Consider the following 17,124-nt stretch of genomic DNA (forward strand, 5'->3'; position numbering starts at 1 on the left):
GTTCAGTGTGTTCTTGGGCAAATAGTGTAAGACGGCTGAGAAGGTGACCCACTATCACATGCACAGGCTTGATAGCGCCAAGATTAGCCATCAGAAGTCTAGTTTACCAGCTGTCCTGTCTGTTAGCAATGACTACATGGGAAACATGCAGTGCTGGTTACAGGCTGCCTATTTATAGTCTAAGAAGGGATGACCAAGATTGGGTTTCATTATAGTGCCTAATATGAAGGCTGAATCTGAGCCAGATCAGCCCCACTTAGAGGGTCAAACTGCAGTCAAGGTAATTAGTATAGGCACATGTTAAGTTTACAAGGTGCAGTGCAGCACTATATACACTTATGAACTCCAGCCAAACTGGGACTGCTAAATGACAAGCATGCAGCTCAATATACAGAGCCTGTCCTGGATATGGGAAGGCTGTGCTGTCCATCTTCTGCACTCAACTCACTCGCCCTCCATCTCAGTGCATAGAGATGGACTTGTAGTCCATAGGCGTACATACTTTGATGGCCTGGGTGCACCCACACAGCTCAAGTGCTTCCATCTCCAGGGTTAGCTCCAGTTTTGTTCCAAGGCGTTTCTTGACTCATGTCAATGTTTCCTCAGAGAAATGCAGCATTTGTTTCTGTCCTTCAGGGGATTTCTTTCAAGCACAGAAACTGTCATGCAACAACAAATTCCTATGATATTAGGTGATTTCCTTAAATCAGATCTTGATTCACATCAGTTTCTGTGCAGCCAGGTTCTTCCTCTATGACTGCCTTTTACCTGTATATTTGATGTCTCAACTGATCCAATACAAGCAGATTTTGGTCCATTTGTGCCCTGACGAGACTTAAGATTGCTGTTCACAAAGACTATCTTTTCCAAGTGAAGAAAATTGTAAAATCCAGTATCAGAGTACAGCTCTTCCCTCTGGCAGAGAAAGAAAGACTTCATAGATCAAAGCGAAGTACACCTCTGGTGTCAAGCAGCCCAGCCTACTAACAGCTTCTGAGTAGTTTCCTATTTAGACCAAACACAGACCAAAGCTCCTATTCTTTAGTATAGCCTGAACTCTTTCTCAACCCCAAATGCCTGATGTAGCATCCCTGATAGTAAGCATGACTGTGATGTTCCCTTTCAAAGAGTTTAAATCTGCTATGGCAGATATTTATTTATTTTTCTGATAAATGGAGTCCTAAGGAGCCTTCTGATTTGGACTGCATGATATCACAAGTGATAGAGTGGCCTCCAAGGCTCAAGCAGAGCCTTAGTAAAATTCACCAGCAATCTTCAATAATCAAAGTAATTTATTACATTTATTTATATTTATATGTTTTAAATAAATGTCATAACAAGTAATGTGATGTAATAGGTATCCTGGTCATCACAAATAATTACACTCATGCAGAGTTACAAAACACTGTGAAGAAACATTTACTTCTTAACATATCCTATTTATCATATTTGCTTTTTAAGTGTTGATAGATCTTTTATTTATGCATGCATATATTTTTAACCATAAATGATGTTGTGACATCAGTATGTTGCTATTAGGGTAGGCAGAACAATGTTAATAATTTTTTTCTCAATTTTCAATATGTTTTGACATTTGTTGAATGACACCACACAACAGAAATGCATTTGGATAATGTGAAAAGTAAGAAGTAAAATTATGGAAAATTATTGTCAACGCTTGTATCACAGTAGTGTATTCAAATTCCAGCCAAGTTCAGTACTCCGCTTCGAGAAAAAAAAGCTGCCTCTTGCAGCCTAAGATTGTAACCACAGTTCACTGTGTATGTTGACAGTCCCACAAGATCAAGATTCAAAAAGACCTTATAAAGGGAAAGAGAGAAGAGGTGTTTTCTTCACCTCAGAGATCTTGGACTCTGGAGCCATAAGCCATAAACAACTTAGCCGGGGTCACGTATGATAAGAATGTCAGAGCCAAGAAATAGAATTTAGCATGACTGAATTATGGCACAGTGCCTTTAACCTAAATCATCCTTTCGTTTCAGATAAAAATCTTCATTGCAAGGGATTCCTTTTGTGTTCTGCAAATGTAGTTGTAGATGTGCGTGCTTCTCCAGCTTTGTGCCATACTTTGTAAAAAGTCTTAAGGCAGTTTTTTCTCTGAAATCTTTTGTTGTTATATGGCAGCTGAAACATTTTTTTTACAAGTTGAAATTTCTGGAGAGCTGTTTAGTAGAGAGACATTTACCATGTGAAAACCTAGAAAATGAAGGAGGGCAGGTAGTATGATGGCAGGAGGGTGGAAAGAAGGAAGGAAGGAAGGAAGGAAGGAAGGAAGGAAGTGAGGAAGGAAAGAAATTGAAGGCCAAGAAAGAAAGAAAGATCTTTGTTTCTTTTGAGACATCTTTTTCACACTTAATTTTCTCTTTCATTGCATAATATTTTGGCTGAGATGAAAAAGATTTGGGAAGTAAGTGCTGAGTAAATTCTTTCAGATTTGTATAAATTGAGTGTAATGCCATGAACAGTAGACCTATGCCAGAATGATGTGAAAGAGGTCAGAATCAGATCTCCTGTAGATATAGAGGAGTGTTTTGCTTTCACAAACCATTTCATCTCTGAAATACTAGTTTCATTTCAATTTTTGAATGAAATTTATTTCATTGCCATTTTTATTCAAGCCAGGACAAGATTTCCTCCACCCACTAGCTCTGGTGGTTGTTCATATTTTCACAGAATACTTCACAGAGTAGTTGAGGTTGGAAGGGGTCTCTAGAGAAGCTAAACCTTTAACACAATTTATTGGTGCTAGATTTTTTTTTAATACTAAAGCTAATAATTTTCTATTGGGGAGTGTTATGTATAAATCTTTCTTATATATCTGTGAACTCTGGTTAATCAATCATCATTAAATTCATGAAGGCATTTTTAATATATATACGTTTAAGATTCTCTGTCTCAGTGCTGCTACCACTTAAGTCCATAAGAATTTTCTCACTAGCTGCAATAGGAGTGCAATAGATTCCTTCATCTCTCTCCATACAATGACCTATTTAGTCTATAAAATTCTAGTTAGGGTTCTGGTTTAGATTTCCTGTTAAACTACATATATTTGTTTGCATCATCTATATGGTATTTGAAGAATGACTAGCCTGTGACTGCGCAAAGACTGACAGCTGCATTTCTACAGTGAGCTCACCTGAGTAACTTGCCTGTGTGACTCTCCAATAACAATATTAACAATGGTACTAATGGTAATGTTAAGACTAAAAAAGATGGATAAAGAGAGTATGGCCAAGCACAAGGCTCCAGGAGACCAATTAGTATAGGAAACTGTTATTTTTAAACAAAATTTAAGTACTCTTTCTTTGCATTCTTGAATTTAGAACACTGCTGAGATAGTATAAGATCTAGTAAGATCCCAGTAAGATCTTTGGGCACAGTGATAGACTCAATTATTTATTTTAAAGGCAAGGAGCAGGCAGCGAATGGAAGAAAGGCTTAAATGCAGCCAACTGCATAGTTCCTCTGCCATAGATTTTACAGAAATGAATAATACAATTACTTTTCAAAGACCGTCTTGCAAAGCCTGATATTGGTGACTGGAGGGAAAACACTAGGTCAGCATAAGTATATCAAGGAGTATTCCCAGGTCCAGAGCTCTTAATACAGCAGATGTTCTAGCCAAAACTTCAGTTTATGGGTTGGAATCATGCTGTAATGTAGACTCCGTTGGCTCTCCTCAGTTCCTAGAGCAGTCTAGGACTGGAAGGCCACGGAAGTTATTTTTAAGCCCTTGGCTGTTTGGATTCAGCACAGGATGTCCATCTCTAGAATTCAAGTTCTCCATAAATGCTTAATTGATGGCCAAGACAGTATAAATAGCAAGCATCTATAAAAAGCACATGCATAGAAAATACATTGTCGGAAGTTGGACCTGGAATCATATTACAGTGACATAAAACTGGAATGGCACCATGAGAATGAAGATTTTACTCCTTAATTGTAAGTTTGATGTACATCTTAAGTATTTCTTAATTTCTGTGGAATTGAGATTGGGATATGTAAAAAGAAGTCAATGAAAGTGTATTTCTATGGATAAGCAATAGAACAGCATAACTTTGTATTAGTGTGCCTGCTGAATCAAAACAATATGTCAAGCAAATGGTTTTAGCCATAGATTTCGTCAAAACTCAGAGGACTGTGATTCATCAAAGGACTTAGTCATATCTTGTGAGTTAAATATTCTCAGTTTTAGTTCAGAAGGCTCTGAAATCCATCCAGTAATAGAAGATCAAGCAAAATAATTTTATGATCTCTGTGAATAACAGGTAATTCTGTAATCAATGACATGAAGAATAGTTAATTCGCTACATCAAGACTAAATTGCATCTTAAATTTCAATTCTGAAGAACATTTTCCTTTGTGAAAGTGGACCTGCTCAAGGAGAACACAAATCAGATGGTCAAAGAGCCAAAACACTGAGACCAAGTCTGTAGCCAAACACTGGTGACTTTGAAGCTAAACACAGGAACAGAAATGCCACCCTAAGCAGAGAAACTTTACTTCATAAATGAGAAAATATAGAGGGGGAGAGCTGCATAGAGGTTACCCAGCACGTCCTTCTTATAAAAAAGTCATGATGGGAATGGCAGAAGTAGAAATGGTTGTTGGATCATGTTGTCCACATGGTATTGGGCCAGTGCAATGGCTCTATGCCTCTACTGAACTCTAGAGCTGCGTCTCATTGTCCATATACCTAGCCAAGGATCTGGAGAGCAGAAAGGAGGGGTCTGAGAACTACCTTTCCTACAGTTCACCTCCACAGCACAGGGAATAAATTTAGTAACATAGAGGAACTAACTGTTAAGAAAGGTCATTGTTTTCTTACATTATTATCCTTGCATCTTTGCCTTATGCCTTGCACAATCATGTGCTGAGCATAGAGTGGTTATACAGTATTGCCACGCTGGGAATGGTAAGCTATTACAATTGCTTTGCATAGCTATAAGCACCTACCAATAGCTACAAGGCAATAGAGAATCCGATCCTCATAGTTAGTAACATGGTTTGTGGACAACAGCAGGTTCCTGTATTTAATGTTTACCATCCTGACAGGGTTCCCACACACTGCATTATCTGTGGCACAGGGGTGATCAAGCTGATGTCTGCAGGTCAGTTATTGTTTAAAAACATTCCCTTGAAAGGACACCAGTTTACATGCATCATTAAAGCTTCATCAGCACATTACAAAGCTCAAGGTTGTAAACCATGCCAGATCAGGACCCTTCATTCTTTAGATGGATGAAAGTAATGATGCCAGCAGTGACAGGGTATACATCGTGATTAGGCATTGTGACCATTGAAAAATGATCTTCCAAAGATGATTGCAAGCAGCACAGCAGGTGCTGGAAACTTTTCTGCATCACTGAATCTCTTTCATTGACTCCAACTTTTCACTGATAAATGTGATCGCACTTTTCACTCACTCAGCAAATATAGTGACTGGCAGAGTAAAGCAAACTTTAGCATCTGTGTTTATATCCATTGATCTATGTCTTTTAAGTGTTATGTCACTTGAGAATCCTTATGAAAATAGATAATTTATAACTGCAAGGAGATGAACAGCTATCCATCTTACTGCAATCTTAATGTAAGGTTTTTTATGTCCTTTATTACTGACCATAGCACTCAAGTTGATCTCAGATAATAGTGCAGAGACTCTTTCATTTCTAAATAAGCAACTTAAGGGTAGCTTGCATTTGTAATTCCTGAAAGACAGATACCTTCTATTCAGTATCTCATTCTGTAAAAATGAGTTTGGGCCTTTAGACCTTGGGTCTGTGTGAAAAGGTGACAAATTCCGTAAAGAGATCAACCACTGTCACAGCAGCGGCATCCAGGCAGGACTTTTGGCATTTGCCGTAAAAGAAGAGATGGCAAACGGCTATGAGTGGAGACCAAACCACATTCCCATAACTGGAGAAGACAAGGACAACTGGAAGATCACCACTCAAATGCACAGACAGTTAACCTTTCTCAAGATCTAATTTTCAGAAAAGATGCATGCGATCAACTTCCAGAAGAGAAGCCTCAAGGAATTACTTTGAGTTTGAGGTATACTATAGAAATCAAAGAGGTTAAAAACCATAAGTACATTTTTTTTTCATTTCAAATGTACATTCTTGTTTGCCTGCATCTAGACATATTGATTTCTTCCTGGCTTTGAAAGTCTAGACCCCTGCAAGCTTCCTGCAAATCCTAACAAAGACGGACTCTCAGCCAAATTTGCCCAGGTTCTCATCTCCCAGGGTTTTTAACACTTCCATTCTTTAGAAGGAACGAGTTTTAGCTAGATTAGCCAAAATGCATTCCATTACAATGCTGCAGCCTATGAGAGTTGAAGTAATTTATTTTTTTTTCTAAAACCTATCACTTATTTTTAAAATCTGAATTGTCTTTAATGTTACAGTCACGACAGCAAAGCTAATTTTTTCTGTTTAGCTAACATTAAACTCGTCTTTAGATGTGTTAATATTCTCAGCAGATTTTGTTTTGTACTTCCAGCAATTTGTTACTTTGTTGAAAGATACAGAGCTAGTTTTATCTGGAAAATTGAAATCTAACCTATATTTTTATTTAGCCTGACAGGGTGTAATTCAGTTTGCTGTTATGCAGTGTTAATACACTCTTCATCTGTTAACTTGGGGATTATTTTTCTTGTGTATTGTCAGAAGACTTTTTCTGCTATTAAGTCAACATCTTGTGTAGCAATTCCATTTAATTTATTTTTCTTCATTCATGTTTGGATTAAGTAAATCAGGACACTATCATCTTAATTTTAAATTAAGTAGTAATTTATGTGCTTCTTTTCAAATAGTATTCTGCCGTGATTTTGATAAATTGTAAAGCCTTAGCCCAAGAAATATAATATTACCATCTCTAGTTACAGTCTGTGAATATTGTACTGAGGATGCAAGGCCACAGGCTTGCCAAGCTTGCACTTTTTTGGGCCCTATTTCAAGCTTTGTTTCACTTGATTTAACTGAAAGACCATCTTTTTTTTTCTAACAACAAGGGGGCTATGCCTAGTTTGTTTTACTTTTGTTTATCTTAGAATCATAGAATCACAGAATCATAGAATAGTTAGGGTTGGAAGGGACATTTAAAGGTCATCTAGTCCAACCCCCCTGCAAGAAGCAAGGACATCTTCAACTAGATCGGGTTGCTCAGAGCCCCATCCAACATGGCCTTGAATGTTTCCAGGGATGGGGCATCCACCACCTCTCTGGGAAACCTGTTCCAGTGTTCCACCACCCTCATTGTAAAAAAAAAATTATCCTAATGTCTAATCTGAATCTACCTGCCTCTATTTAAAAACCATTACCCCTCATCCTTTCACAACAGGACCTGCTGAAGAGTTTTTCCCCATCTTTCCTGTAGGCCCCATTTAGGTATTGGAAGGCCACTATAAGGTCTCCCCGCAACCTTCTCTTCTCCAGGCAAACAGCCCCAACTCTCTCAGCCTGTCCTCATAGGAGAGGTGCTCCAGCCCTCTTATTATTTTCATGGCCCTTCTCTGGACTCACTCAAACGGGTCCATGTCCTTCTTATGCTGGAGGCTCCAGAGCTGGACGCAGTACTCCAGGTGGGGTCTCACGAGAGTAGAGTAGAGTAGAGGGGCAGAATTACCACCTTCGGCCTGCTTCTTTTGATGCAGCCCAGGATGTGCCTGGCTTTCTGGGCTGCAAGTGCACATTGTTGGCTCATGTTGAGCTTCTTGTCCACCAGCCCTCCCAAGTCCTTCTCCTCAGGGCTGCTCTTGATCCATTCTCTGCCCAGCCTGCATTTGTGCCTGGTATTACCCCAGGCCATGTGTAGGAACTTGCACTTGGCATGGTTCAACTTGATGAGGTGTAGTAAAATGTATAGTAAATGTAGCACAGAGTTGCAAAACAGTGAAGAACAAAGGTGCAAATGCATCTTAGCACAACCAAAACTGACACCAAGCAGATTCTCTCCTGAGGAAGAAGCCACCAGTATTGTAGTGGTCCTGGCAAAGGATGTAGGATGCTGATGACTTGGCATCCTTGCTCTCCTCTCCCCTCACCCACGCATCTCATGCTCAGACTGAAGCTGTGCTCTCAGCTCCACTCAGATTAGCACCGTTGACATCGGAAGACTTGCCTTGCTTCGAGAGTGCCGTTACACCTTTCAAAATAAGGTACAATTCAATGTGAGAAATACTACCAATCTTCTTTAACTTTTCTTTTGTTTCCTGAATAACTTGTGACATTCTTTTTTGATGGAATATCTTTCCTCCTTCTCCCTCCTTGTCTCATTGACAATGAAGTTGAATAAAGTTCAACAGCTAATTTGGATTTCATTAGGGCAAATTCAATTCATGATACAGATCTGAAGACTTGAATCAAAGCTGTGATTGTTGCTGTGCTACCCAGACTACTCTGAGTGTACATGCATAGATTCCTCTCTCCCAGAAGAGAAGAAGAAGAAAGGAAAAAAAACTTGATTTGTTGAGCATAATTGTATGGATAATCTCAATCCATTACTTTGTGGCACAGAACAGTTTTCCATTCACACATCTGTCTTCTCTGAAATAGGAGACTATTCTTACATTTTATTCACATAATGGTTTTGATAGAAAATCTGTTTTGCTGCAGATGACAGCCCTGGAGGTTTTTGGTCTATTGTAATATATAAGAGCTGTCTGACTTTGCAGTATTCATTCTTGAGTGCTATTGCCTAGCAGAGCTAAAAGCACTGACATCGTTTACAGTTCTGGTATTGCCATTATCCATTTCAATGGGCTTTAAATGCAAAAGTGAATGGTGTTAAAACATAAATTTCAGTCATGCTAAGAAAGAAGATATTGATGGGAGCTGGCAAGGGAGTTCTGGATAAAAACATTGCAAGGGAAAAGCTGAAAGGCTGATTGCTGTAAGCCTGGTGACTCTGTGTTATCAAGTCACAGAGCTACCACACATAAAAAGATGTCAGTCCGTGTTTCATAAGTAAGGATGAGGTGAATTTGTCCTTGTCAGCATTATGGCAACCATCTCCTTCATAGTCCCTGAGGTGGGACTTCATGGGAAAAATCTACAAATCTTTATTAAGCCTTTTATCTGAGATTTAGAGTGTCACTTTTCATGTATCATTGTAGTCTGGGTGATTTCTTGGGGCTACAGGCTATCATGCTTCTTGTAAAAATCATACCTTGTATTCATAGTGCAGCATTCTGTCTGAGACTGAGTCTCACGGAGCAGTAGAAGAAACACTTTGTACAATACAAATTATAAAGAACATAGTAACTCACAGTTAGCAAAAGTAATGAGAAAAAAGGTAAGGCTGTTTTACAGGAGCTTAATGAGTTGGATTTTAATTTCCACAGCAGATAACCAGAGCTATGAGCAATCTTGACACAAATTGAAAACAGCCTCACAAAGTGTTACATCAATTGAAGCACCTCTGGCACAACTATTGTTCTGATACCTGCTTGGATCTAGGCAAACATCCATGACAGAGTTTCTTCTCGGGGCTGTGGTTAGCTCTCCCCTTGCCTGTGTCTGCATACACCATGTTCTAAGGCTTAATCCCATCACCAAGAAACATGCAACTTTCTGAGGAACACAGCTATGTTTTGGGGTTCTCCACATTTATCTTGGGTTGCAAACAACTGAAAAGGCTTGTCTGGTGTCTTGATCTATTTCTGTTTGTGCTTCCATGACAGCAGCATGCTCTGCATCTGTTTAATTGGTTGAAATCAGATTTAAACACTAAGCAAGATTAAAACAACAGAGCTGTACAACAGAGCTGTGGTCTTGATTATAGAATAATAGATGAGGTTACAAAAATAAAAAGAAAATAAAATTATGATGTTGTATTGGAGTCCTCCTTAACTTTTATAGTATTTTAGCTATCTGGAGAGAGAAAAGGCAAAAAAAAGGGATGGTGTGTCTCTGAGCACCTCTTTCTTCTCATCTTCAAAACAGAAACCCTTCTGCCTTCCCTATCTTAATGTTTCCAAGCCTACTGCATCCCTGAAAAATGCTATCCTTCCTAGCTTGAGTGGCATTCTTATAAAGCAAAACATTTATTGCAAGATTTGCTCAATCGTGTCCCATAAGGTCCAGTTACTGCTAGGCAATAATCACAACACAGTAATTATTAACAGGATGGAATACAAACTTAGCATTTAGAGTATTCTTTCAAAATAAACTCCCTTTCCCACCTCCTATTAGTTTGGTATCCTTGCTGCCATAACATCTGCTGTGTGGTTTAAGTCCCAGTCCCAGTTTCTTCCATTTACTCTTTGGTTAGCTTAAAGTGGAAAAAAATGCCTGTAGGATCAATATGTTCAAATCATTTGAGGAAAGGAGTGTGACAATGTGCCAAAGAAATTTTGAGGCATAGTGACTGACAAAGGTTCCTAGCAAGCAACAAAAATAATGTGTGTAAAGTGGATTTTTATTCAAGATTTCCTTAGGAAGCCCTTTTCTCATAAGAAGATACAATTTTATGATAAAAATCATTATGTATGTTTAGCAAAACGTTTCCATTGTACCCTTAATAAAATATCTTTTTCCCCTGAAAGTTCTTTGAGATTAATGTATTCCGATGTGCAAAAATATGACTTTATCTTTATAGGAACTTGTTAGGAATAGTCTTTGAAAATGTCTCTCTCAAGCCGCAGGTTTTCCCATTCCATCTGCGCTGTTTGTATTTATCCTCTCACCACTAGCATCTGCAGCTGTGCTGGTTTTGGCTGGGATAGAGCTAATTTTCTTCATACTAGCTAGAATGAGTCTGTGTTTTGGATTTGCACTGAAAATAATGTTGACAATACAGGGATATTTTAGTAACTGCTGAGGAGTGCTTACACAGAGACAAGGCCTTTTCTGCTTCTCACACCGCGTCACCAGCAAGTAGGCTGGGGGTGCACAGACTACTCGCTGTTTGGGAGATGTTGGGAGGGGACACAGCTGGGACAGCTGACTCCAGCTGACCAAAGGGATATTCCATACTGTATGACATCATGCTCAGCATGTAAAGCTGGGGGAAGAAGGAGGAAGGGGGAAGCGTTCAGAGTTATGGGTTTTTGTCTTCCCAAGTAACCATTATGTGTGATGGAGCCTTGCTCTCCCAGACATCGCTGAACACTTCCCTGCCAGTGAGAAGCAGTGAATGAATTCCTTGTTTTGCTTTGCTTGCATGCCCAGCTTTTGCTTTACTTATTAAAACCCATGATTTTTCTCACTTTTACCCTTCCAGTTCTCTCCCCTGTCCCACTGGAGGGGAGTGAGTGACTATGATGCTTAATTTCCCACTGGGGTTAAACCACAACAGCAGCCAAGGCTTTCTGCAGAGTCAAATCACAGCATTTCAAATGAAGTGTAAAATCCTTAGTGGTGGACCTCTTCAGTAGACTAGATGTAGCACTAAATAAGATTTGATTGATTTTGTTTCAACAAAATGGTGCCGTGCATTTCAATATGAACCCATTTGCCTATCTGGCCCTGTAGTTGTACTCAGTAGTGGTAGTCCTACTTTTAAGTGTACTGTGGTGATGGCTTGAATTCTTAGCTATATGGCTGGACCCTGTTGGATAAATCCACAACCAATACCAAACCTAAAAACTCTGAAATCTATGTTTGACTTTAAAAACTAAGGAAGTGAAATCTTCTCCTCTGACAATACAAAGGAATGGTCACATTTTAATTCCCTGTATAGGCAAACCTGTACTTTGATTATGCACTGTCATGGTTTAGGATTTAACCCAGAATGTCCCAGCATTGCAGACTAAGTCTGTGCTAAACTACATTTCATGCTTTCAGGTTTGCAAAATAATGAAAAAAAATATAAATAAAATATTAAAAATAAATAGCTGTTTTATATAGCAGCTCCTACTCTTATTTACTTAATTGCAATAGTGATGATAATAATATATTGTATTGCACTGGAGGCTTCAGTTAAGGGACTAGTATTCCATTGCGCCAGGACTTGACAAAATAAAATAAAAATATTATCCTTTCAGCAAGGCCATTGTCAATGCATCAGTGGAAGTGGTTAGTTAAGATAGGTGTCTAACTTGTAGTTCCTGAGGAACATGAGGCTTGCAGAAAGTGTAAGCATGATGCTAATCTGGGACTTGCATGCAGTGACTGATGGCTGGATGATGCTGGCAGCAAGGCTGGTCTGTAACCAGTATCCCCAGCAAGAGGAGGAAGCCTGACATCAGAGCCCATTGCAGTCACACAGTTTGTCTGGACAGTGACACAGCTGAATACTCATCCTGGTCTCACCTGGGGTACTGAGATGGCTGGGGAGCCTTTCTCACTGAACAGATCTTTGTCTCTATTAGTACTTGAATGTCTTAGTAGGTTCCCTGTAGCTCTCACAGCTCTTTTGCTTGTCTTGTGTCCTTTGTGTTTTAGGCTTATAACTTGAGTAATATTCAGGGAATGTAAAGCTAGGACACTGAAATACTTATTTAATTTATAAAGACATGCAAGCATTTCTGTGAGGTTATTCACACATAAGGGCTCTGGATAAGGGCTCTGTGAGGTTATTCGCAGATAAGGGCTTCACCAGTAAGGGCTCTAGCCACATCACCCAAGTTGCAGAACTGCCCACTGTAGCAGAAGAGCAGGTTTGGGAACGTCTGAGGAACCTGAAGGTACACAAATCCATGGGACCCAAGGAGATGCATTCACGAGTCCTGAGGGAACTGGAGGATGAAGTTGCCAAGGCACTGTCCATCATATATGAGAAGTCATGGCATTCTGGTGAGGTTCCTGATGACTGCAAAAGGGGACACATAACCCTCATTTTCAAAAGGGGAAACAAGCAAGACCCAGGGAACTACAGGTCGGTCAGTCTCACCTCTGTGCCTGACAAGGTCATGGAGCAGATTCTGGCAAGGTCGTGGAGCAGATTCTCCTGGAAACCATGCTACGGCACATGGAAAGCAAGGAGGTGATTGGTGACAGCCAACATGGCTTCACTAAGGGCAAATTGTGCCTGACTAATTTGGTGGCCTTCTATGACAGGGTGACAGCATCAGTGGACAGGGACAAGCAACTTATGTAATCTACCTGGACTTGTGCAAGGCATTTGACAATGTCCCGCATGACATCCCTCTCTCTAAACTGGAGAGACATGGATTTGATGGACGGACCACTCAGTGGATAAGGAATTTGCCGGATGGATACACTCAGAGAGCGGTGGTCAACAGCTCAATGTTCAGGTGGAGAGCGGTGACGAGTGGCGTTCCATAGGAGTCCATATTGGGCCCAGCCCTGTCTTTGTTGGTGACATGGACAGTGGGATAGAGTGCACCCTCAGCAAGTTCGCTGATGACACCAAGCTGTGTGGTGCCATCGACACACTGGAAGGGAGGGATGCCATCCAGAGGGACCTTGACTAGCTAGAGAGGTGGGCCAGTGCAGACCTCATCAAGTTCAACCATGCCAAGTGCAAGGTCCTGCACCTGGGTCAGGGCAATCCCAGGCACAAATACAGGCTGGACAGAGAATGGATCAAGAGCAGCCCTGAGGAGAAGGACTTGGGAGGGCTGGTGGACAAGAAGCTCAACATGAGCCAACAATGTGCACTTGCAGCCCAGAAAGCCAGGCACATCCTGGGCTGCATCAAAAGAAGCAGGCCAAAGGTGGTAATTCTGCCCCTCTACTCTACTCTACTCTACTCTACTCTACTCTACTCTACTCTACTCTACTCTACTCTTGTGAGACCCCACCTGGAGTACTGCGTCCAGCTCTGGAGCCTCCAGCATAAGAAGGACATGGACCCGTTTGAGTGAGTCCAGAGAAGGGCCATGAAAATAATAAGAGGGCTGGAGCACCTCTCCTATGAGGACAGGCTGAGAGAGTTGGGGCTGTTTGCCTGGAGAAGAGAAGGTTCCGGGGAGACCTTATAGTGGCCTTCCAATACCTAAATGGGGCCTACAGGAAAGATGGGGAAAAACTCTTCAGCAGGTCCTGTTGTGAAAGGATGAGGGGTAATGGTTTTTAAATAGAGGCAGGTAGATTCAAATTAGACATTAGGATAATTTTTTTTACAATGAGGGTGGTGGAACACTGGAACAGGTTTCCCAGAGAGGTGGTGGGTGCCCCATCCCTGGAAACATTCAAGGCCATGTTGGATGGGGCTCTGAGCAACCTGATCTAGTTGAAGATGTCCCTGCTCCTTTGCAGGGGGGTTGGACTAGATGACCTTTAAAGGTCCCTTCCAACCCTAACTATTCTATGATTCTGTGATTCTATGATTATATGATTCAGGGCAGCTAAATTAGCTCCTTAATGAAGATTACATCAATATATTCATGACTTTTTGTCTTCTGTTTATTTGATGTGAGTTTATTCAGCAAGTAGAATAAAGCCTGTTTTGAGAGCCTGCCAGCATCTAACATATCTGTAGCTCCCAGGAGAAGCAAATGTAAATGTCCAGATACATCTGTAAGTGGGAAAGCATATGCATCCTTTACTAACAGATGATTGACAAACACTCAAGCATCTAGACCATAAGTAACCCTAATATTGAGGGAGCACTCTGAAAAGTGAGAGATGGAGGGAAACCTGAGACTATGAATGAAAATAAAATTATAGACCTTTTCTATCTATGTTTGTTTGTCACTAGGTATGTTTTCAGAGAAAGACTTTGCAATTAATTAGCAGACTTTTCTTGCCCAAGCTTGTTTATGATATGAAGTTTGTTGAAATCTGTTTAAATCATTAATAATATTTAATCTGGAAATTACCAGTTTGTCTAAATAGGACAAATAGTAGTATATGTTGAAAACCAGCTGACATAGCCTAGCTGGTTAATTCACAAAGCTATATATCTGTGTTATGAATGTGCATTTCAACTGTACCGAGCCCATTTCGTCTCCTTTTCACTGCTGACACATGCATGTACACATATACACACTGTGATGGTTTAGCCCGAATCACCACAGAGTTTCTCGCTCACCCTCCCCCTCCCCAGGGGGTTGGGGGAGAGAATTGGGAAGGAAGGAGAACTCGTGGGTTGAGATAAAGACAATTTACTAAAATAAAAAGGGAAAACTACAATAATAACAGAATATAAGGATATTAAAAATATACAAAGTGAACAATATGTGTTTTCTCACCACCCGATGTCCCAGTGACCAATACAGCCCGTCCTGAGCAGCGATCACGGAAACAAAACCGAGCAGCAAGCAAAGGAGCAAAAGGGAGCCGGCAAGGTAGAGGGGACGATGCCAGCAAAACGAGCAGGAAAGACGGATGCCAGGAAGGCAGATACCCACCCTCACCTGCCCCCATGAGCATGACGTTTATGGCATGGAATACTCTCTTTGGCCAGTTTGGATCAATTATTCTGTCTGTCTTTCTCCCAGCTTCCTGCATCTGCAAATTAGCAAGACTTGGAAAGCAGGACAGTGTCCTTGGTCTCATTCACAACAACTGGTATCATCAGGGTGTTTATCAACATTCTTCACACACAAAATCCAAAACATACCAGCTACTGAGAGGAAAAGTTAACTCCATCACTGCCAAAACCAGGACACACACAAAGTCTCAGTTACAACTTTCCTCCTGAGGTGGATTAAAGTAAATGGAAAGCTGCTTCTTTTTTCCAGATCCTCTCATTCTGTATTCTTCAGAGAGGCAGAATTAAATGGAGGGAGTGGAATAGAAATATGGAAGGGAATAGTATGTATGCATTTAAACCTAAAGCCTTCTTCTGTTAATTCAAATGTTCAATTTAAATTTGAATACAGATTAATAAATTGCACAGATATGACACTTCAGATTTGGGTGTGGGTCAATGGTTTTATATACAAGCAGTGTTCAGCTTCTGGAGCTTCAGCATGCTCATTCATATTCATCCAGTGCTAACCAGAAAAGTAATAGTGTTATCGCCTAGTTCAGTAATGAAATAATGGAAAAGCAGTCTCCTGAAGTTTTTACTGGAATGCAAAGTGGTTTATTATTGTGTTGATTAGCTGAAATACTAAGCACTCAGCTGTGGTAAGTTAATGAGTGGTATTTTAAGAAATTTCTGAATCTGGATACGTAAGCATCCTGGTGAAAGTAGAATTAGCTGTTTCAGCCTCTCATTGGTTTACTGTGTCACCTATATCTTATGACATTTTTTGTCTGTTCAAGGTAATGATACCTTGCACAGAATGTTGACTGGCATGCTAGCTAAAGTACTGTTATATTCTTGAATAATATTAATTATGACGTTTCTCCAGTGGAAACGTATTAGGGGAATATTAGGGGCATATGTTAATTATGTCTGTAATAGCTTCATTTGTGGGATTTTTTTTCCATGATACATGTTAATAGACTTCTAACAGACATGGTTGTATTTTGAGAAGAAAAAGGTATAATTGTGTAAAGTAAGTTTGAAGACAGATAAGTTACATGTGAGGCAAAACATGTGCCTGAGGTGAGTCAGTCACCAAATTAGTGCTTTGCCCATCTGTCTGATATCCCATGAATTCAGTGTTACTACACTAAACATGTAGTAGCAACTCATTTGTATATGACTGAATATGATAAATTAGGAACTTGAAAATAAATGTACCATTAATCTGCTCTACCTTCTGAAACCAGACAGGTTGTATCCAGAGAAACAAAAAGGAGGTAGTAAAATCAAGGTGTTTGGAGTTTTTTTTCAGCCTAGACAACACTGTAGCATATATTGACATTAAAAGCTTCAACTTTTCACATACCTTCAAGGGAGCACTGAAATGTATGTCTTTCCTGTCTATCCCATGCAGGCAATTACTGGAATGCAGCTTCTTTCGTTACTTCGTCATCCTACCTGCACTTCTCCACCTTCCAAGGGGAAACGAGTGCAGACATTTCTTTCTATTTCAAAACATCAGCCTCGGATGGGGTGTTTCTTGAGAATCTGGGGAATACTGACTTCATCAAACTGGAGCTGAAATGTAAGTGTATGCTTCCTACCTCTCTTCTTGGCACCTGAGCTCGGCTCGTGTCAGATGATAGTAGATTTCAAGAAGTTTATTATTTAATAAAATGTGTAAGTTCACTAAATTCTGGAAAAACTTCCAAATCAAGCTGCCTGACATATTTTCAATTTACCTTACATGGGAGGAGTACTTGAAATACATTT

General features: G+C 40.1%; 1 protein-coding gene across 1 annotated transcript in view; it reads left to right on the plus strand.

Moving 5' to 3' along the window:
- CNTNAP2 (contactin associated protein 2) overlaps nt 1-17,124 on the plus strand; it is a 1,234,090-nt gene that overhangs the window by 1,094,334 nt on the left and 122,632 nt on the right. Inside the window, exon 16 of the mRNA XM_086743072.1 lies at nt 16,766-16,936. Coding sequence (XP_086599198.1) covers nt 16,766-16,936 — 171 coding nt within the window. The remainder of the gene's footprint in view (nt 1-16,765; nt 16,937-17,124) is intronic.

Source organism: Chlamydotis macqueenii, chromosome 2 (assembly GCF_036417535.1).
Source record: "Chlamydotis macqueenii isolate bChlMac1 chromosome 2, bChlMac1.mat, whole genome shotgun sequence".
Lineage (NCBI taxonomy): Eukaryota > Metazoa > Chordata > Aves > Otidiformes > Otididae > Chlamydotis > Chlamydotis macqueenii.